The sequence below is a fragment of the Drosophila mojavensis genome, unplaced genomic scaffold (assembly GCF_018153725.1).
Source record: "Drosophila mojavensis isolate 15081-1352.22 unplaced genomic scaffold, ASM1815372v1 contig_136, whole genome shotgun sequence".
In the NCBI taxonomy this organism is placed as follows: domain Eukaryota; kingdom Metazoa; phylum Arthropoda; class Insecta; order Diptera; family Drosophilidae; genus Drosophila; species Drosophila mojavensis.
This window is the reverse complement of record NW_025318667.1, coordinates 3,781,083-3,801,599: the sequence shown is the minus strand read 5'-3', so window position 1 is coordinate 3,801,599 and position 20,517 is coordinate 3,781,083. Positions and strand designations below refer to the sequence as shown.

General features: G+C 43.0%; 9 protein-coding genes across 14 annotated transcripts; 4 read left to right on the top strand and 5 right to left on the bottom strand.

Annotated features, from left to right (window-relative positions):
• Window positions 1-47: 47 nt before the first annotated feature.
• Window positions 48-1,386, bottom strand: LOC6585377. The gene is made up of 2 exons (XM_002010973.4): window positions 1,195-1,386; window positions 48-1,092 (listed from the first exon to the last, which is right to left on the bottom strand). Exons 1-2 carry the CDS (start codon window positions 1,249-1,251, stop codon window positions 175-177), a joined length of 975 nt encoding a protein of 324 aa, XP_002011009.1. The 5' UTR covers window positions 1,252-1,386; the 3' UTR covers window positions 48-174.
• A 363-nt stretch (window positions 1,387-1,749) lies between these two features.
• Window positions 1,750-2,336, bottom strand: LOC6585378 (putative 60S ribosomal protein L33). Its single transcript, XM_002010974.4, has 2 exons — window positions 2,088-2,336; window positions 1,750-2,024 (listed from the first exon to the last, which is right to left on the bottom strand). The coding sequence occupies exons 1-2, from the start codon at window positions 2,148-2,150 to the stop codon at window positions 1,899-1,901; spliced, it is 189 nt and encodes a 62-aa protein (XP_002011010.1). The 5' UTR covers window positions 2,151-2,336; the 3' UTR covers window positions 1,750-1,898.
• A 1,684-nt stretch (window positions 2,337-4,020) lies between these two features.
• On the top strand, window positions 4,021-4,760 carry LOC6585379 (general odorant-binding protein 19a). Its single transcript, XM_002010975.4, has 3 exons — window positions 4,021-4,127; window positions 4,203-4,370; window positions 4,442-4,760. The coding sequence occupies exons 1-3, from the start codon at window positions 4,065-4,067 to the stop codon at window positions 4,637-4,639; spliced, it is 429 nt and encodes a 142-aa protein (XP_002011011.1). The 5' UTR covers window positions 4,021-4,064; the 3' UTR covers window positions 4,640-4,760.
• A 19-nt stretch (window positions 4,761-4,779) lies between these two features.
• LOC6585380 (general odorant-binding protein 19d) lies at window positions 4,780-5,723 on the top strand. The gene is made up of 3 exons (XM_002010976.4): window positions 4,780-5,088; window positions 5,163-5,385; window positions 5,483-5,723. The coding sequence occupies exons 1-3, from the start codon at window positions 4,884-4,886 to the stop codon at window positions 5,565-5,567; spliced, it is 513 nt and encodes a 170-aa protein (XP_002011012.2). The 5' UTR covers window positions 4,780-4,883; the 3' UTR covers window positions 5,568-5,723.
• Window positions 5,724-5,807: 84 nt separating this feature from the next.
• LOC6585381 lies at window positions 5,808-6,725 on the bottom strand. Its single transcript, XM_002010977.4, has 2 exons — window positions 6,093-6,725; window positions 5,808-6,037 (listed from the first exon to the last, which is right to left on the bottom strand). Exons 1-2 carry the CDS (start codon window positions 6,408-6,410, stop codon window positions 5,822-5,824), a joined length of 534 nt encoding a protein of 177 aa, XP_002011013.1. The 5' UTR covers window positions 6,411-6,725; the 3' UTR covers window positions 5,808-5,821.
• A 1,706-nt stretch (window positions 6,726-8,431) lies between these two features.
• Window positions 8,432-9,284, top strand: LOC6585382 (general odorant-binding protein 19d). The gene is made up of 4 exons (XM_002010978.4): window positions 8,432-8,597; window positions 8,653-8,741; window positions 8,803-8,939; window positions 9,015-9,284. The coding sequence occupies exons 1-4, from the start codon at window positions 8,459-8,461 to the stop codon at window positions 9,085-9,087; spliced, it is 438 nt and encodes a 145-aa protein (XP_002011014.1). The 5' UTR covers window positions 8,432-8,458; the 3' UTR covers window positions 9,088-9,284.
• Window positions 9,285-9,840: 556 nt separating this feature from the next.
• Window positions 9,841-12,156, bottom strand: LOC6585383 (serine/threonine-protein phosphatase 4 catalytic subunit). 2 transcript variants are annotated; one of them, XM_002010979.4, is made up of 3 exons: window positions 12,051-12,156; window positions 10,830-11,748; window positions 9,841-10,759 (listed from the first exon to the last, which is right to left on the bottom strand). In XM_002010979.4, the coding sequence occupies exons 2-3, from the start codon at window positions 11,621-11,623 to the stop codon at window positions 10,630-10,632; spliced, it is 924 nt and encodes a 307-aa protein (XP_002011015.1). In that variant the 5' UTR covers window positions 11,624-11,748; window positions 12,051-12,156; the 3' UTR covers window positions 9,841-10,629. The 2 variants fall into 2 exon arrangements, with proteins under 2 accessions (XP_002011015.1, XP_015016365.1); XM_015160879.3 differs by having other exon boundaries at window positions 10,830-11,751; window positions 12,051-12,146.
• A 79-nt stretch (window positions 12,157-12,235) lies between these two features.
• Window positions 12,236-13,137, top strand: LOC6585384 (mitochondrial fission process protein 1). The gene is made up of 3 exons (XM_002010980.4): window positions 12,236-12,474; window positions 12,538-12,763; window positions 12,843-13,137. Exons 1-3 carry the CDS (start codon window positions 12,339-12,341, stop codon window positions 13,003-13,005), a joined length of 525 nt encoding a protein of 174 aa, XP_002011016.1. The 5' UTR covers window positions 12,236-12,338; the 3' UTR covers window positions 13,006-13,137.
• Window positions 13,131-20,282, bottom strand: LOC6585385 (glutathione synthetase). Of its 5 annotated transcripts, none has more exons than XM_002010981.4 (7): window positions 19,571-20,273; window positions 19,286-19,498; window positions 17,920-18,215; window positions 14,447-14,489; window positions 14,102-14,340; window positions 13,649-14,033; window positions 13,131-13,584 (listed from the first exon to the last, which is right to left on the bottom strand). In XM_002010981.4, exons 1-7 carry the CDS (start codon window positions 19,727-19,729, stop codon window positions 13,291-13,293), a joined length of 1,629 nt encoding a protein of 542 aa, XP_002011017.2. In that variant the 5' UTR covers window positions 19,730-20,273; the 3' UTR covers window positions 13,131-13,290. The 5 variants fall into 5 exon arrangements, 4 of the variants coding, with proteins under 4 accessions (XP_002011017.2, XP_015016366.1, XP_032588727.1 ...); XM_015160880.3 differs by lacking the exon at window positions 17,920-18,215 and adding an exon at window positions 15,452-15,585 and having other exon boundaries at window positions 19,571-20,271; XR_004364574.2 differs by lacking the exons at window positions 13,131-13,584; window positions 13,649-14,033; window positions 14,102-14,340 and adding an exon at window positions 15,452-15,585 and having other exon boundaries at window positions 19,571-20,282.
• Window positions 20,283-20,517: the final 235 nt, after the last annotated feature.

Below are 20,517 nucleotides of genomic sequence, written 5' to 3'. Positions count from 1 at the left end.
AGAATTTTCACTTTTTATTCTGCGTCAATAAATATAGTAGAAATGGATTGTTTTGCTATATGGTCAAGACTAAAGCAATTTTTGCTGCGGTTTAATTTAATAAACAGTTCGTTTGTATTGAGAATTTGGATAGATATATAAGCCGTTAACCACGGATTTAGCCCCTGACAAATCTTAATCCTCAAAGTCCTCGAAGAACATCTCTGACGCAAAGTCGTTCTCGAAATAGCGGAACCTATGATGCGGTTGAGATTGTGGCTTCGACTGCGCGATGGAGGTGGACAGCACCTTCGGCGGCGGCTGCAGTTGGGACACAGTTTGGGATTCCGTTTGCGATTGCGTCACGGCCGCAAGCTCTTCCAGCTGGACGGCCGCATCGGGATCGCTGCTGGTGTTGCTGGGCACACAGGCGCGCGGTGCCGTGCGTCGCTGGCGGCTGAGCAGCTGGGTATCGGGATCGTAGTCGCTGCCTTCGTCATCCAGCTGGTCGGCGGGTTCGATTATACCGACCGGAGGACTCGATGCAGCTGGCGGAGCCACGGCGGCAGCAGCAGGCGTGGGGAGTGCTTTCGTGGTGCGGTTGCCATTTTCGTCGGTGTCGACGCTGCGGGTGCCGCCAGACGCCGTATCGCCAATAACGGCGCCAATCACATTGCGCAGCACCCGGGAGGCGGCCTCGTGCATCTGTGTGATGAGCTCACGTGTCGGATGCGCCTCGTCCACATTTTCCGGGCTGGCAGCGAAGCTCGCTGTTGCCGGCTGACTGTGGGCCTTCGGATTGCTCTGTGGATGGTGCTGCGTATGCTGTGGCTTGGTCGCGTCACAAGGGCACTTGCGACGCTTCGGCGGCTCACACTTCCCTGACGCTGATGGTGGCGGTGGCGGTGGTGGTTCTTTCGAGCAACGATCCTCGCGTGGTTTCCGCTCACGGCAAACGCTGCAGTCGCGACCGCTTGCGTCTTTCATCTGCTTCTTCTTCTCGTCGCAGCTGCAATTTGGCGGCTCCTTGCCCTCCGCCGGCTGACCCTTGCCACGGCGCACGCGGTAGAACAAATAGACGAGCGCCAGGGTTGCATACGTGGCCTTCGCAACCTACCACAGCAGCAGCAGGAGGCAGCAGCCGGAGGCAGCAGGAGCAAAGAAAGTTAGCTAACAAGAGCTGGACAGTCGGACAATTACAGTTGGTCTACTCACATTCGCACGGCCGCTCATTGTAGAGCCATTGAAATACTTCTTAAAGCCATCGGCCATCGCGAATAACAGCAATTAGCTTCCGGGTTTTAGTCTTATCTATGTTTTCCTAAATACGGGTTGGGATGTCTGGGTCCGGGGCCGGGTCTGAACTGAACTGCCCCAAAAACGAGCTGAGCCAAGCATCCAGTAATTGCCTACTACGATTGCTTCTATTCCAACGCCAAGTCAAAACAAAGTATTCAAGTGTATACGACTAGCAGATACTCTATAAAGCAATATGATTTTTATAGATGGGGTGCTTTCCATTCCCTGTTTTCCTTCGAGTACTCAGCACAGGGCTCATAGGACTAGACAGCCGTAATACAGGGGATCTATCGTACTCTACTTCTCACGGCATGAGCTGAGTCAATTTACTCAAATATCTGGGAATCTCAATCAACCGTTACAGCACCCCCTCCTGTAAAAGACTATCCTAAACAGCCACAAACATTTTTTCACGAATCCATTTGGAATTCTCAACTAGTTCTAGCTTTCAAGTAATGTTAGTCAAGTGGATTGCATTGCTCGAACTGCGGTCTAATTTTTATTAACATTTGAAGACATAACACAAGGAATTTGGTTAACGCTTAACGTCCAAGCAATTGGCAGCCCGTAACACAAATGGAAATTGGGGGACATCGCATGGAACTGTGGCTGTTTGGCTGTTAGAGCAGCAGCTTCTGCTGGCAGCCTTTGCAATATTGAAAGGACTCGCGACGCTTAGCATTGCGACGACGCATCTTGACCAGCACATAGATGAGACCCACCGATGCCCAAGTGGCCTTAGCAACCTGCGAATACATAGATAGTCAGTTGACAACTCGATAAAGAGCCAAAAGCAGCAATGGACTTACGTTGGCGCGTCCACGCACGGTCTGGCTATCAAAGATCTTGTTGAACTTGAAGAAGTCCGACATGGTGCGAGAAGGATTGAGTTTGTATCTAGAAGGAGGACTATACCTTGACCCGAGATGTATGTGTGTACAAATCTATCTATGTATATATTTTTTATTTTTATATGTTTGTGTGTTGAATCGAAATTCAAGCAATTTACGTTTCAGTTTTTTGTTGAATTTTAATGCTTAGACATGATTCTGTATGGCAGGGAGCATTTAAAGCAAGGCCTACTTTGATTTGAAATTTGGAATTCCTTTTCAGGTTATTCACAAATATCCTATAGCTTAATAATATTCAATCTCTATCAATTGCAGCTCGTTAGATATTGTGCGATTATAATGAGTATATGCAACATATATTGAGCGATTATTATAGACCTCTGAGGGTGCATTAAGCAAATGACTCTATAATCCACATAGAGCTCAAATAGATGGTATTTTTGTTCAATCATTCATTTCAAAGGTTCTAATAATAGTGCAATTTATACTAATGTAGCCATTGTGCAATTAGATTGCATTCCCATCAATTGAAGCGAGAAGAGAGCGAGAGAGGCGATTATAGGAGAGTTGGAGATGCCCTAGTTAGATAGAGAAACAAAGATGCAGGTAGAGCTGAAATCTACAAGGAGTTAAATGGCAGATCTGTAAAATATATAATAATATAAGAGCTAAAAGAGAACTAAACAATGGAGTTAGAAGCGAAAAATTCCTAAAACTATTTCTTAATTTAAGAATGAAACGAGCTACAAAGAAACACAGAAGACTGAAATTGAAGGGAGACAATATCCATGTCTTTCCATAAAAAAGAGAAGCCTAACACAATAAAATATTGCCAAAGCGATTCATGATTCAAACCTCACTTTTAAGTGAGGGAAGAAGATTACGACGAAAAATATGAACTCACAAATACAAGTAAAACCTTAAGGAAGAAGTGTAAAGTTAGCTAAGTCCAGGAAAGCGAGAAGTATGTGAGAAATGTATCTTCAAAAGCAATCAAAGAAGTGCAACTATATATAAAAGTCAACGAAAAGAAGCCTTACAAAGAGTGAGAAACGTTGCTAGAGCTAGTCCTTATTAGCTCCAAATTGAAGGGAGAAGCGAAGGAAACAGTGTAAAATACAGAATACCGAATATAATAAAAAGAAGAAGAGGGATACAGATATCCAATTAAAGACAAGTGAGAAGCGAAGATTAAAGAAAGAAAGCTTTGATTTGTGATTTTGAGGAATAAGGAATGAAGGATGCTTGACCCTAACCTGCGCCTAGACCCTACATGCGAACTAACATTTTGTGGCTAGTGTCAGCCCGAAATAGATGCCGTAACCCCCTGAGTGCCCCTTCGCATGGAGCTGCAATTGCAGTTCGCTTGTAGCTCGCGGCTATCTAAAGCCTAAAGATCTGGTTGACTCTTGCGTGCTGAGCTCAATTAAAATATTTGTTTTTCAAACAAACAGACAGACAAAGAGAGAGAAAGCAAGTGAAAGAGAGAGCGAGATAAAAAGAGAGCGAGAAAGGCGTAACTGAATGCAGTTAATTATGGTTGAGCCGTCGTAATGACGATGATGAGCGTTTTACAATGGGGCGTTGGCTCGAACCACTCACTGCAGCTGAGCTGCCCCACACACAGTTGGTCCTACCCCAATGTGGCGTGCCCCAAGAACACCTGAAATGCAATTGAGTAATCCTTAGTCGGACAGACAATTGCCCATCGACAGTCAATTGTCAACTGTCAATTGTCAATTGTCAATTGACAATTGGCAATTGGCATTGGCTCAAATGGCAAATGTATGGTATTAGGGCTCGTAGGGTACCGCCCGAGGGGCTGGACCGTGGCGACGACCTCTCATTTGAATATTGACGCAAATGCCAATATAAAAGTGCGGTCATATCTGGGACGGATCAGTTCAGATCAGATAAGAGAGTTGAAAGAGCGCGATGCAATATCTACAGCTAATCATCGGCAGTCTATTGGTCAGCCTGCCGTTCTGTCGTCCAGGGGTAGGATAGAGATGGGAGATAGATATACGAAATGGATTTCCCAGTTACACAATTCCAAATATTGCTATTTTATAGGCCACCGAGGATCAGATGTGGGCAGCCGGCAAGCTAATGCGTGACGTCTGCCTGCCCAAGTTCCCAAAGATCACCACGGAAATAGCCGACGGCATACAGAAGGGCATTCTGCCCGACGACAAGGATGCCAAATGCTACATCAACTGTATCATGGAAATGATGCAAACGGTGAGTAGATGCGGAGGGAGGACGAGCTATGCGAGACTAGCGACAGATTCAATTCCACTCCATTCGCACAGATGAAGAAGGGCAAGTTCATGGTGGAGTCGACGCTCAAGCAGGTGGAGCTCCTGATGCCGGAGAGCTACAAGGCCTCCTATCGCAAGGGCATCAGCGAGTGCAAGGATGCAGCCGTTGGCATCAAGAACAACTGCGATGCAGCACACGCGCAGCTCACCTGCTTCCGCAGCAAGATTGAGATCTTTGTGTTTCCCTAATCGAACATGATGATGGCGAGCATTGAGTATATTGTCATATATACATATATGTACATACATATATAGCTACATACATTACGCTCCAGTGGCTCACGAATAAATGTTCGATTTACACCGTCAATTGTGGCGCATTTTGATTGGTTTCCCTGGGTGCAGATCCGATCTCTGCTTTTGTAGCTACAAGCGAATGGTATGCCAATCGGAGAGCTGCGATCACGTTGCTGGGCTATAAAAGCGCATCCAAATGGGATTAGTTATGTTTGTGGAGAGAGAGAAGTTGACGATGATGATGATGCTGCAACGGACCTGTCTGACCATGCTGCTGCTGACGCTGCTTACCCTGGCCCAAGCCGACGACCAGAAGGAGGAGGACACAGCCATGTCACTCAGCGAGGTGGTCGAAATGGTTGAGCCCTTTGGCAATGGCTGTGAGCCCAAGCCGGAGCGCAGTAAGTGTCCATCAGAATGAGTCCTTGGCTTGAATCGAAACCAAACCAACGCAAACCAATCCATCTCCGGCCAGGCCACATTGAGGAGATGGTGCTGAACAAGGAGGATGCCTCGCACGAGAGCAAATGCTTCCGTCGCTGCATGCTGAAACAGTTCGAAATAATGGGCGAGGGCCAGATGCAGTTCGATGAGGCGAAGACCGTCGACATGATGAACATGATGTTCCCCGATAAGGAGGCCAATTCCAAAGCGATTGCAGCCAAGTGCAATCAGGCACCCAACGGCATCACTGACGAGTGAGTCGGGACATTGCTCCCCCCCCCCCCCTCCCTCTCTCTCTCTCTCTCTCCCTCTTAGCTGGCACTAATCCCTTCCTGCTTCCTTCCTGTCTAGGTGCGAGGTGTGCCACGCCATATCGATGTGCATGCTGCGGGAAATGCGCGCCGCCTCCTACAAGATTCCCGAAGTCAAGGAGTAGAATGCCTCCACGTTCCATTTAACAATTTGGCCGATATTTTTTTTTTTGTGATTTGTATTTGTATATTTTTTTTTATTCCCTACATTCGTTTATAGAGCTGGAGATCCTGGTTCCTGGACATGCACAGACAAATAAAGCGAGCAGCCATTAGCAGCAGCAGACAATCTTTTTGGGATTTGGGTGGGGAGCCGGGTTGAGCCCAATAACTGAATGGACCAGGATACATCCCGTAGCCCACCAGAGCTCAGTGGAGCTCACCAGTGCAGCTTGACCCGATTGCGCTCCATTTGCCGGCCAATGCACTGGTTCAGCTGATGCGCCGCCTCGCAAGGCTTCTGTGTGCTGACAGATCGATTGCAGCTTTGGGCGAGGCTGCTGCTCAGTGCCATGGCCACCTTGTTGTCCTCGGTGACCAGGCTGGTCAGCTGCTCGACACGGCGCAGATTCAGCTTGTTGGTGCTGTCATCCATCTGGAAAAGAGAGACGCGAGTTAGACTATTTCCATATGGTCAGCCATTCGCTTACAATTTGGATGCCCTTCAGGACGCACTCGAGTAGGCATTTCTCCTGCTCGGTGGGATTCGGTTCTCGGATTAACGAACGCTGCACAGCCGGCATTCGCAGCTTCTGCAGGCAACTCTTCTTCGTGCGGTCAATCATCTGCTGCACCTCGGGCAGGTTGCGATCGAGCAGCGTCACCAGAGGCACGCTGCTGCGGCCACCAAACAAACGCGTCAAGTCGAACTGTGGCAGCTGCTGTCCCTTGATCTGTGGCTCCGCCATGCTGCACTGCACCCAAATGCCGCTGGCCAGCGCAAGCAGTGAGAGCAATGTACTATGCATGATCTTGCGATTCAATTTGTTGCTGGCCAATTTCGCAGCATTCGCTTTTATACTGTATATTTACTCTTGGCAGACAACGTGACCTTGACTTCATTTTCGACCTCGACTTGTGCGTGGCCATTTCGCTGACGCCGTCATAGCTACGACATGGTGAAGTTCAAGATTCATCATTTTCATTGTCATTGCAAATAACAAATAAACCATTTTTAAAGCACGCAAATCAACAATAATTCATATGCACACACACACGCACACACATGCAGTATTGCAAATGTATTTGAAATCATTTCGACTGCAGTGTTAATGTCAGAATAACTATTCAGGCGAATTCTATATTACGTACATGCATTCATATGCATATGTATATGTACAATTATGTATGTATGTATGTGTATACTTATTCCTTCCATTTTCATTTCCACGAATGAGTGCATTGCGCAGACAAATAACGTTGTATGCGTAAAGCAACAGTTGGCAGTCACCAGAGTTGCAAAATTATAACGGTAGCTGCTTATTCTTCTTCGACTATTTTATGCTCACACATTCATACATAAAGGCCTAACACACCGCACACTATTGCAATGGTGAAATTATGCCGGCTTAGCGAACTAACTGTTTGCAGTTTTTTGTATGCACGGGGTGGAAAAGGAAAGACTGAGTCATGAGATGCAATGGTATGACAAAGCGAATAAAAGAGAAATATCATAAATGCGTGTATGGTTTACCCAACATAAATAGATACATGTACATATATGAATATATGTAATTACATACATATATACATACCTGTGTACGTGCAACCATATGTACATACATATGTGAGTATTATGCGAAACTTCTGTTTTGCAGATACATACATACATACATACGTACAATACACATAGTATATACATATAGTACTACATATGTACATATTTATGTATGTATTTATAATAATAAATGTACATATAAATATGTAAGTATGTATGTAATTCAGTTCAATTAAATAAGCTGACAATTTATTTTAAAATTCAAGAAGCTACTAGATGACAGCACTTTAATAACGATTTAATTTTCTATGAATAATTTTGCTGTAATTTGCTAATTGTTATTTCAAGATATGTAAGTTATAATTAAGATTGAATTGACTCAATAAGCAGCCTATGCCAATTTTCAGAGAAAAAAACTTTAGGGGGTACGAATAATAAATTTAGTGCTTACTCTATGTGAAAATACATACATATGTATGTACATATGTATGTATGTACATACATATGGCGGCTGCGTGCATTTCCAATTATTTGCAATTCAACTGTTTAGCTTTGACTTCTCCATTGCACTCTCTTTCGCTCACACTCATGCATATGGATGTACATGCATATGTATGCATATCTACAAACGTTACGTTTTGGGTGCACTGGAAAGAGATGTAAACGTTTGGCAATATAAATATATGTATGTACATATTTACCTAATTATTATATCATTCAATATTTGCAGAGTATTCGGCAGTCGAGTGACGCAGAAGAAGTTTTGATTGGACGTTGTGAAAAGTCGAATTGATGATCCAGCTCATGTCAACTTTCGCGGTCGCTATTGCTATCTCTGTCCATCATATTATAGGTGTTGAGCGCCTTCCAGTGGGGAATATTTATTTGATTTGTTTTGCAAGTCGAATTTGCAGTGCGATTCGATTTCATGTCAGTTACCAATTAAACACTTAATTATATATTAATTCAAGGAGAGGGAGTGAGAGAGCAATAGATAACGATGGAGTGGAATGAGACGTTGCTTCAGCGGATTTTCCCACGTCGCCCAGCGGAGGGCATCTCCGGCGTTTGCCCGTCCAGATTCGAGTGTCATGTGCTGCTCATATAGTGCAACTGCATCCCACAGCAAATTGGCAATAATTGCTGTTTAATTGCTATTAGCTGACACCTGGCCGAGAGCTGGAGACGTCGCTTGTCTGACAATCAGCCAAGTCAAATCACAGATTCACAGAATCGTCTATAAAATGCTGCAGTCACTTGCTGTTCGTATCCAAGTTGTAATCGTGTAGAGCATTAAACATGTCGCGTTTCGTTTGCCTTTCAGTGCTTGTGCTCCTGGCAGCTGTGGCCGTATCCTGCAAGCCGCACGAGGATTACGACAAGGAGCACATTGCCGAGGTAGCCGAGGAGTGCAAAACGGAGTCGGGCGCCACAGATGGTCTGTTCATAGTTGAACCCACTGGTCAAACATTGACTAAACCCTTCTATTGCAGAGGATGTGGAGCACATGATGCAGCATGAGCCAGCCGATTCACATGAGAGCAAATGCCTGCGCGCCTGTATGCTGAAGAAGTTCGAGATTGTAAGTAGAATCGAAAGCCAGCTGCCGAAGCTATTCACATCATGATTTAAACTCCTTGCAGATGAACGACGAGGGCAAGTTGAGCAAGGAAAACGCTTTGGAGATGGTCAAGCTGAGCAGCAAGGATGATGCTGAAAAGGAAGCCGCTGCCGCTGAGATTGTCGACAAGTGTGAGGGCATCGAAGTGCCCGAGGATCAGTGAGTTGCCCAGATATAACTGACGAAGCTCCAAGCTAATCTTTGTCATCCACTTTGTCCCTATCTCCGTTTCAGCTGCGACGCTGCTGCCGCCTACGAGAAGTGCATCATTGATCACATGCACGAGCATGGCTTGGCCCTGGAGTAACCCCAAAACAAGCTGGAAATATGGAATGGAATGATGCAAGCGCCTCCCATGCTATATGATACACGACTCTGTTTTTTTTTTTTTTAAATAATATCATAATTTAAAAAAAATATATATATATACATCTATATATACTACTCTATATATACCTCTAGTTCCTAAGTGCATGTAAATAAATTGCGCCAACTGCAGTTCAATTTATAATTGTTTTTGTGAAGTAAATGATCCGAGAGTGTTTATACTTACAAATCCCGAGAATAATGAGCTCTATAGTAAACCTTAGCTTGTATACTGCTTGTATAAAATGTCAAGAAAACATGCTACTTTACTTTTTTTTTTTACTTTATGTAAGATTCTCAGAAATACAAACTGGTACAGTTAGTATTATTGTTAAAAATTTCCCTTATATGTTTATATATAATACCAAAGACTTTAGACTTAGAAGTCCTAGGGTAATAGCTCTATACAAGGTAATCACAATCATAATCTATGGCTTCCTTGATAAATTCTAATAGAGTAGAGTTGTAGAGTCTTCGAGTTAAGAACTGTTAAAGGAATATGACTCAATACAATGTATTTTCCATTTGAAGGTATGATATGATACTATGAGACTAAAGGCTAAAAGAACTGTCCATTTTTCAAGCGTATTTCAATACCATCTCGTTATCTCCTAGTCGGGCACTCCCGACTACTTTTTGGGTTTTTGCTATTGCAATGTTTCGAATCCTTTTAGGCCCCAATAAAAGAAATGCATTTGATTTGTTTATAAATACAAACTACCTTACATATTCTATTTATTATAATATTTTGCTTAATTTTATATATGTCGATTGTGTTATGAAAAAAACGTGAGTAAACGTAGAAATTAGTTTACACGCTTTTAGGATTTCCAGCTTACATTCTAATCATTTTTAATACAATGCACTTTCTTGCTGTTGTTGTTGCGATTTCGATTGGATGCCTGGATGTCTTGCCTGACTCACGAGCCACACTAATGCATCGTTTATATGTATATATGTATATGTATGTCTATGTGCTTATTAAACTAAATGCTAGTAAGGATAGTTGGATTCGGGATAGGAAGGGAAAGGGTGAGGTAGGGGGTGTCATACGGGGACTGTGCTCAAGTTTCCAATAATATATGAGCTAATTCATGACAACAAATAGACGATAGTACAAAGCACGTGAGATATATATAGATATATACATATGTATATATATATATATGTTTAGAAAATTTCATATCCTGGATATACATATACATATATATATATATATAAATATATATGGACATAGGAAGGGTTTGTTCATAGTCCAGTAGATGGATTCGGAATTTTAATGTTAAAAATTTAATGTTAAATGTTTCACTTTCCTATTTCAAAAATGTTTTACTACAATCGATTAATTTCTTTTTGTTTTCCCTTTGACTTTTCCTTCTCAGGTTTGTTTTGTTTTTCCATAGAATTAGGCAGTTTTTAATGCTTTGTCAGTTTGCAACTCGTTTGAGTGAGTGAGCTTGCCTTAGTTTCCATATTTAATAGTTTAAAGGAAGTAGTCCGCTTGAGGTTTTTTGGATGGTATGCCGCGGCTCTCCTGCGGTGCCGCCTCAAAGATGACAAAGTCGCGATGCAGGTACTCGTTTAATTCCAATATGGCTGCCACATTCCCGCAGCTAATGAGCAATGGGTGGGAGAGTATATTAAAAACAACTGCAAGTCAAAGAGCGACAGATAATGGCTTACCGATAGCAATAGTTGGGTGCCGACCAAACCGTGAGTACTGTTTCATTGAAATGCCATTTAAAGCCTTCCATGACCAGCTGATGTGCACGACAGATCATGTCGATTTCATTGGTGCGGTTGAATTGTGAGACGACATCAGAGCCAAAGAGATAGCCGGCGCCGCGCGGCGATACACCCCATCCGGTCTGATCCTCGGGATCGCTCCACAGCAGATCGCACATAGGACCATCGTGCGGCACCTCCTGCTTGCGATCGATGCTTCGTATCTGGTCTAAATACTGAATAGAGGGTGAGAGGCCGCCATGTACGCAAAAGATTTTTCCATCGATGATGGCGGAGAGGCTGAGGTAGTCAAATATCTCTGTGCAATATCGCCAAACAGCAGTCGATCCATATTTACGCAGGCACTCATCGTAGAAGCCATACACCTGGGTTATCTGTCGAGATTCGTGATTGCCCCGTATTAGCGTGATTCGATCCGGATACCGAACCTTCAATGCCAACAGCAGCAGGAATGTCTCAACACTGTAATAACCTCGATCCACAAAGTCGCCCATAAACAGATAGTTCTTCTCGGGCACATCGCCCCCCACTTTGAAGAGCTCCTTCAGGTCGTAGAACTGCCCGTGGATGTCACCACACACAGTTACCGGCGAATCGACGCGTTGTACGTTGCCCTCCTCGACAAGGATTTCGCGCGCCTTAGCGCACAATCCTTTCACCTCGTTCTCTTTAATGATCTCACAGCGTTTAAGCTGCTCGATCTGGCGATCTAAGTCGCTGTAGTCCGACATAACAACCGGGCAGGGAAGTGGATGACGACGAAAGCAGCAGTAGCAGCGGCGATACCAACAGCAACAAGAACAACAGCAGAGAACAAGAGCAACTGAAGTCAACAGCAATCGTCGCGGTTGCCAGGCTGCTAGAATAGAATCAATACAAGTATTTAGCAATTAAATAAATAAAATATGTGCATTGACAATTTCATATGAAATTCCGCTTAAAAAATAATGGTTTCGACCATTGTTTGTGTTTTTGCATCATCTGCATTCGTCTCGCTGTGAGTGTGTGTGTGTGAGCGTGTGTTTGCTTGTGTTTGTTTGCGGTTTTAATAGGCTGAATTTTTTGCCGCGCGCGCGTCACTTGCTAGTATTCTAGATTTGCCGCTGTCACCAATGCTATTCACTAGACAAACTCATATACACGAATTTCGCGACTTACCTCATATAAATCCGGTAGTTTCCTAAACCTTTTTTATTTTTACAAACCACTTGCACGCACGGACACGACTAAGAAATGAACCACGATATTACGCTGAACGTTTTGACGATAGTTATTGGTGGTAGTTCGATTAATAATCGATTATTCATAGCCCGTCTAGTCAGTTAGAGATGTCAAATACATAGAGCTGCCAGACTGCTAAAAACGACAATATACTCAAAGGATAGAAATTTTAAATGTTTTAATTGAAATTGTATTATTTGTTACGCAACAAAATAAACTCACATTATGACTGATCCGGAACCAACCGTGGAAACCAAATCAACAATGCAGCCGCTCGATGAGAAACTGGAAGAGCAGATGCACAAACAACTACAGACAAAAGAAGTGGATATTTATCGTGATACCTTCTTACGTTATATGGGTAAGAGTTGCCCGCCACATATACAGTTGCATATATGTATCTCTATTCATTCCATTCTTGCAGGCTACAGCAACGAGGTGGGCGAGGCATTTCGTCCGCTGTTGCCCAAATCAATAGTTGCTGCCTCCTATGGTATGGCCATTGGCTATGTCTGCACTGATACCTTTGACAAGGCGTTGCGCCATCAAATGGCCGGCGGTACCGATCGCCAGGTGGCGCTAGTGGGCGCCGATGTGTTCACTTGGCAAATGTTTGCATCAGTTATAATACCTGGATTGACCATCAATCGGTAATAGCCGTACTCCCCTATCTGTCCACTATATATGCGACACTAATAAGCCCTTATCTAATCTCCACACACCGTATAGCATCACTGCAGTCAGCAAAACGCTGTTGAAGAAGTCACCCAGTTTCGTGGTGAAGACGTTGCCTACACTAATCGGATTGATCAGCATCCCATTGATAGTGCATCCCATCGATAGCCTGGTAGATCGACTAATGGACGCCACCTACAGAAAGATGGTGCGATAATAAACTAAATGGCCGGACTGCTCATCCACGATTGGTGCTACTTGTATTGTTCATTCAGGCATTCCGAAAATTCAAATTTATAGACTAGTGAAATTGAATATAATTTTGATAAATGAACTTTCGACTCTCGTATTTACAGTGGAATTTATTGCACCAATTACAGCTCTACGCGCATTACAAAAATAGTTTGTGGGAGTGGGAAGAAAAGTAGGAGAATATCTTTTATACAATTGTTAAGTACTTGGAGCAAATAGGCAAAGTGGCGGGCAGGCAGAGTTAGTAGCATTAATCCTCATCGTCGGAGTCTATCAAGTATGGACTGTCGAGGGCGCCCAGGCCAGCGGCCACGCCTCCCTCGTTGGCAGTGGATAGTTTCGTGCGCAGCATGTGACCCGCCTGATAGTTGTGGATAATGTGATCCGCATCGCCAATGATGACGCCGAAGATGCCCAGCTCGGAGACCATGTCTACAATCTGGGGCGGCACATCGCTGCCAGGTCGTATCATGTAGCCCTGCGACAGCGGCGGATGTATCAAGTCCATCAAGATCCAAGCAGAACGCTCCACTCGCGACATGCGCTGTGATTAGAGGAATATATTGTTTAGAGTATATCTAGCTGCACAGTTCGCATGCTTAGCTCACCTTCAGAGCATCGGGAATGTCCAAGCCGTAAACATTGTTGCCGCCGCCTTCGCGCTGTGGCTTCAGCACAAACTTCTCTGGCGTCCGCATGGCCATCTCATAGTTGGCATTGCCCACCTCATTGTCGTCCATCGAATAGAGGCCGGTAAAGATTTTGCCGACAGCCTTCATCTCCTCCGGATCGTTGATGAAACGCTCCAGCACCGCTGGCTGTGCCAGTGCCTGCTGCACCTTCTTAGTTCCGGCCAAATGATATTGAATCGATGGACATTTAATAGCCAGCGAGGTCTCCATCAGGTATCTAGCATCCCATTCACCCTGCGTGGGATAGTGACCCGGCTCGTAACCGGCACGGAAATAGATGACGGCCACTTCAGTGTTGCCGCTGATAGAGAAAGAGATTGAGAGATAGAGTTATATTGAGGCATGTTCTCATGGAGAGTTTATACGCACAGCAGCAACTCCTTGTTCTGGCCCAACTTGCCCTCCTTGTGCACCTCGGTGAGGGTGCGACGTAGCACTTTGATGTGCGGATAGGTCTCACGGATGTAGAACTCGTGGAAACGCTGATCACAAATGTTATACGAGATGTCCTCAATGATGAACAGAATGACTGACTTGGGCTTGGCATAGATATTCCAGGCTTTGACCATACCATCGCAGAGACCTGCCAAGGCTTCGTTCTTCGGCATCTAAAGTGAGCGACAGAGAGAGACACAGAGAGAGAGAGAGAGAGAGAGAGAGTGTGTGTGTGTGTGTATAAGAGATAGTTGAGAGTATAAGATGTATAAGACTCACTTGCTTCAATTTCTCAGCATGTCCAAGTTCTCGCAGGACGAAGCTGTTGACAGTTTGAGGGAGGGTGGGTGCGGCATTCAAAGAGAAAACGCAAGATTAGCAAAACTTTTACGCTTAGCAACAAATTAAAAAAAAAAAAAATAACAAAAAGAATTATCTAAATCTAATTCAAAACAAGGATGTTACAATAACAAACAAACGAAAAAATATTATTTGTTAGTAGTTAGATTAGTTAGAGGGGGTAGGTGGGTGGGGGTGGGGATTATTTACAATAGGAGTAGTAAGTTTAGCAAGCAAAAACAAAATATATATTTAGAGCGGGTGTTACGGTTCGGGGTGTGGGGGGTTAAGTTGAGGAATCGGAAACGGAATTGGAATTGGAATAGCAATTCAAAGCTCAAGTTAAAGCCATAACCAAAAGCCAAACATTGGTTGTGCGTGTGTGTGTGTGTGCGAGTGAGTAAAAGAGACAACAGCAGTGCGTTTGTGTGGGAGATCGTGTTAAGATTGGGAGGGAGAGTAAAGGGAGTAAGTTCAACGAATGAGCGAGAGCGACAGAGAGAGAGAGAGAGAGAGAGAGGGAGAGAGTTGGTGAGAGAGAGAGAAAAGAGCGAGAGGGGAGAGGGAGAGTGCAAGTGCATGCCATTTATAATAGTTTTGATGAGTGGGCGCGACCTTTAAATGGTTTGTAATTACAGATGAGTGGGCGGTTGGAGTTGGTACTGAAGTGCGTGCAACTTAGTATATATTATTATGTGTGTGTGTGTGTGTGCGTGTGGGTGTGTAAATACACTCAAACCCGTCTCAAATTCTGCAGTTGGTAATTTGAAACAAGCTCTCAATTTAGACTATACTATAAAAAAAAGGTGTAAATTTAATATTTAAAAGAATGTGAATTGTACATGAGAAAGAAAATTGAGAAAGAGTGTGTATGTGTATGTGTGTGTGTGTGAGAGAGAGAGAGAGTGAGAGAGAGAGAGAGAGAGAGAGAAGAGCGCATAATACTTTTGCAGAGGCACCAAGTGTGTAGCAATGCCACCGAAACTGGAGGCAATCGTGTTGATTTCAACCTGCTTTATTGCACAGCCCTCGTACACGTGAGCCAAATAGTCAGAACGTAATAGACCGACGCTATAAGCCTGCAATTATGATCGTTATATATTATATATATATATTTAGAAAGAGATGTGTGTAAATTACAGTAACTGCTTAATCAAGTATATAGCAGTAGCCCTTAGCCTAAGCTAAACTAAGCTAAATACGTATGTATGTCTGTTAACAGTAAACAAAAAAAAAAGAGAAAATTATAATAAATATGTTTATGTTTAGTCTAAAAGAAAAAAAAAATAAACAGAAAATATATTTAAAAAAATACTGAGATTTTGAGAGTGGGCAACGCTCAACTCAGGCGTCGAGTGTGTGTGTGTGTGCGAGACAGAGAAAGAGAGAGAGAGAGAGAGGGCGAAAATGAAAGCGAAAGCATGGATATCGATGCAATTTATCGGGTTTCGATTGTTAACTTTTTAAATGTCTGGCAGAGCGCGAAATGCCAGCTTCAAGCGGATGAATTGTGTTAACTACCAATGCAATTGTCATGTGTGTGTAAGGACCACATCATGATCGCAAACCAAACACACACAGACACATGTATATGTATGTATGTAAACATACATAAATACACAGAAAATTTAAACAATTTTATTTTTAGAGAATTCTCACTTCGTAAATGTTGCCTGTTGTCGCTATTGTTAAATATTTTTGGATATTGTATTTCACTTACAGCGAAATTAACTGGATATTAATAGAAACCTGAGCGCGACTCATTGCATGATATACATACGACCACACATATGCATATGTGTGTGTGACAGTGTATGTTTGTAGTCGTGTATCACTCATTTGGGTTCTATGGCTTTTGTGTTTGTAATTAAGTAGCTGACACATTGCGATAAGACGCAGCTGATTGAATGACACAGCAAATTTAACTAGTTGTATTAAACGTTTCGCATATTTGTAACTGTAAAAAATAAAAACCATTCGAGCGACAACGCAAAGGGGGAAAGGGACAGACAAAAGTGGGAAGAAAAAAAATTATAAGTGATAGAAAAAGCAGCACAACCATTAAGCTGCACATACGTACGTATATATGCGTAGAAGAGCTTGATACGTATGCACATATATGTATGTATGCGTGTGTATGTGTGTAGAAGAGCTGTTAGGTTAAGTATAAGAGAAAAGCATTGCAAGCTCAACAGGCAAAGCAAGGCAAGGCCAGGCGAGACGGGGATGGACAGGGCTGAGGCGGAGTGGACGAGTGGGCGGACAGCGGTGAGCACTGGACGCCGGTCGATGTCAAGGGGGGACGGGGCGGGTCAGGGCAGGGCAGGGCTGAGCATATTTAATATCTTTTTCAAAAAGCAAACTAACAACTACAGATAACATTTAAAGGACTCAAAAACAAACATGTAAATATATAGATATACATGTACAAATATATACATACACACATATATATTTGTATATAGATAAGGCATAAATATAAATTTATCGATTAAATCATATAATAAATAATAAAATAATAATTAGCTGTTTATGAATCAAAGGGACATAATATTGAAAATAGCCAGGATAAAACGTGACACACACACGCACACACATACAATTCAAAACAAAGACACACACACACACACACATATATACATGCTGTTTGCATTACATGCATGTATATAAATAAAGTAACTGTTAGCATGCAGAGTTATTGTTTTTGTTTTTGTTTTTTTTTTTTTATTATAACCTCCCTTGATAATACTCGATTCTGATTCAGCTGTCGGTTTTAGTTAGTATTCGATTTAAACAAATTTATTACATATAGAAAAGTCTAACATTTAAATTGCTGTTGCTGGTTAAATAATCAGTAATTTGGCTATTTGTAGACCTTCTAGTTTCTACTATCTCGCGATTAAAAGCCTAACGACAATAAATATAAAAATGTAACTTTCGAGAACGTACCATGGGCTCTACATACGTATATATTGTAGAGTATATATTCAAAATATCGGATAACAAATTTGACGACTTTTATGACATTTGCAATACTGACATCTTATATTCTTCTACAGGGTATTTTACAGTAACGTACTGCATAGAAGTTTGACTCTTATAATAAGCTTTTTTCCTACAGGGTATTCAGTAACGACTTGTAACGGTTCGTACAAAAGTTTAGCTCCTATAATTAGTCAATGCAAACTGTTTTAGGTTACTTTGTCGTGTGTGTGTGTGTGTGTGTGCGTGTCAGAATATATGTCTGTGTGTGTATAATTGTGTGTGTGTGGATGGCTTTGGTTAGGCTTCGGCATATACAAGGCAATGCAAGTGTATATATGATAGAAAGAGAGAGAGAGAGAGAGAGAGATTTATATAGGTAGAGAGCAAAGATCATGAGAGAGACAGAGAGAGAGAGAGACAGACAGCACCTTTGTATGGTTTTACTTGCTGGTCCCAAATGGCCAAAACCCGATGCTATCGTATTGATCTCAACTTGTTTCCAGCAGCAATATGAGGAGCTAGCGCTGCGCTGAATGCCCGGCTGGGCAGTCGGATTTGCCTTTCCCGCCTTCGTGCTCGCCTTCGCGTCCGCCATTCGCTCCTTCTGCTTCTGCCCCTCCTTCGCATCATTGCCAGCGCCAGCGCTCGTCTCCAACAGGGGCGACAACTCCGGACAGCGGGACTCCAGCATCAGATCGCTGCGCAGCATGCCCAATGAAATGCGCTTTGGTGGCGAATGGAAATGCGCGCATGTGAGTGTATGTGCGTATGCGTGTGTGTGTGTGTGTGCGTGTGTGTGAGTAAAGTGTTTAGAATGTGTGTAGATCGGTATACGAAATACGATAACGATTACGATCAAAACGAGCAACACACACCATTCGTTTGTGATATTTCGGTTGGATTTTCGGATTTGCGGAATCGGTTGTTCGGATCGATTCGAGTTTTGATTTATGCGCAATTTGTTAGATTTCATTGGGTTTTGATATTCATTGGTTTTCATTTTCATTTTTGATTTTTTTTCGGAAAGGAAAGCAGAAAATTTCAAATCAATGCGTGAGTAAAATTTTGTTTTGTTTTTTTGTGGATAGATAAACGTAAAGCTGGGCATATCAACAGCGACAACAACAATAACATCAACAACGCAAACATTAGGAGCAGCACCACAAAAAAGAGAGTGAGAGAGAGAGAGAGAGAGACACATAAAGAGTGGGGAGAGTAAACGAAAAGAAAGTAAAAAAGGATCTAATCAATTTTAGAAGAAATTAAAATCGTATTCTTTTCTTTTATGAGCAGTTATCAGTGTTGATAAACAGCAAAAGTAGCAGTAGCAGCGGCAGCAGCAGCAGCAACAGCAGCAGCAGCAGCGATGCCATGTACTCAAGTGGTCCAGGATGTGCGCATAAATCATGTGGCAACGCTTGAGATTAGCTGTTGAGCCGATTTGGCTACATTGGCTATGGGATTTATGATTTGGCGATAAGATAATGGAATATGAGGTAAAGAGCAACAGAAACAGACATATACATATATAGAGGTTGTTTGGGTGTTGGGGGTGTGGAGCGTTAGAGGAAGCGACAGATATCACTTTAGCTGTTCACCCAGAATACCTGCACTAGCAGCCTAGTCCCTAAAGCTCAATGGAATATGCTTGGATAAATGGGGTGCTAACCATGGGCATGGAGGTAGGTGTGTAGGGGTATACGTGGGTGAATGTCTTGGTGTGATGGGTGTGGGTGTGGGTGTGAGTGAGCGGGTGTGGGGTGGGCGTGACTGATGACGAACAAGATGTCTCACCTGGGTAAAGCCAAGGGCTAGAACCTTGCGATAGATATTAAATAAATTTGCCGTAAACTCATCCACTTTGATTGTCTCCGCCAGTGTCGTCGTGATAAATTCTTCATCGTGCGCAACATTGTGCATTAATCGATTGATTATCGGCTGCAATGCGATTGCCTTCTCGAATTCCTTGCGCGGAAAGGACGACGGCACCAACACAAAGGGCGCAAACTTAAAGGACATCAAGAGAGAGAGGATTCCGTTAGCTGTGTGTGGCAATACACTTTGTATAGGAGCACTCACGTTTAAGGAGTCTGGACTGAAGCTAGTTTTGGAACGCATTGCGGCGCCGTGCATGATCGCATAGTCCTTGGCCTTGGCTATCACCTCGATCAGCTCGTCCTTTTTCAGAGGCAATTTGATGCAGCTGCGCAACACGGGCGTATGTTCGTCCACAGACATTTTCTCGTTTGTTGATTGTTTGCGAAACACTCCTGGAGCTAATTAAATTGCGTTGCGTTTTGTTTGACGCGGCTTCTATTGTTGCTGAGTTCTTAATCGTCTGCGTCAGCTGTTGATGCAAATGTCACGCTGTGCGATCGTCGCTTTGGCTACCTGTTGCATGCGCGATTCTGTGTATACTGTACGTGGAATTTGTGATGGATTGTCAGAGGCGCGTCCTCAATGCACCAAATGTTATGGAAATTGAATTTCACAATATAATTCAGCACCACGGCACAGTCGATTTACGATAGGTTTTTTTCTTCTCTTTATTCAGAATGGCGAGTCGGCTCTGTTAAACGCGTGGAGTGCTCCTCTGTTAACGTGCGGCGCCTTACTATTAACATGACCATCGAAAATCATTCGGCTAGTCGGTGCTGTTAACCGTTGCCGGCTTCGTTAACATCAATTGACCCGCGATATATCGCCACACCTCGATAATGTGCTGCTACTAAAAGGAAGAACGATATTTTTACTGTTTTTTTTTTAATAAATTGAAATCTTGCCAAAGAGAAGAATACAAATATTTGTTTTATTTATTTGTCACTTTTGAAAGATATAGATATGTTCATATTTACATACATATATGTATGTATGTTTTTAATTAAAGGTAGTCATTTAAGATCTGAATAACTTATAGCTTAAATAGCTATCTATTAAACGGGATATTTTCTTAAAATGTTTGCAAAAAAAAAAAAAACTGCTTGCTTGACCTACCGTTATTAAATTGCTAGCATAACAGCTGTTGC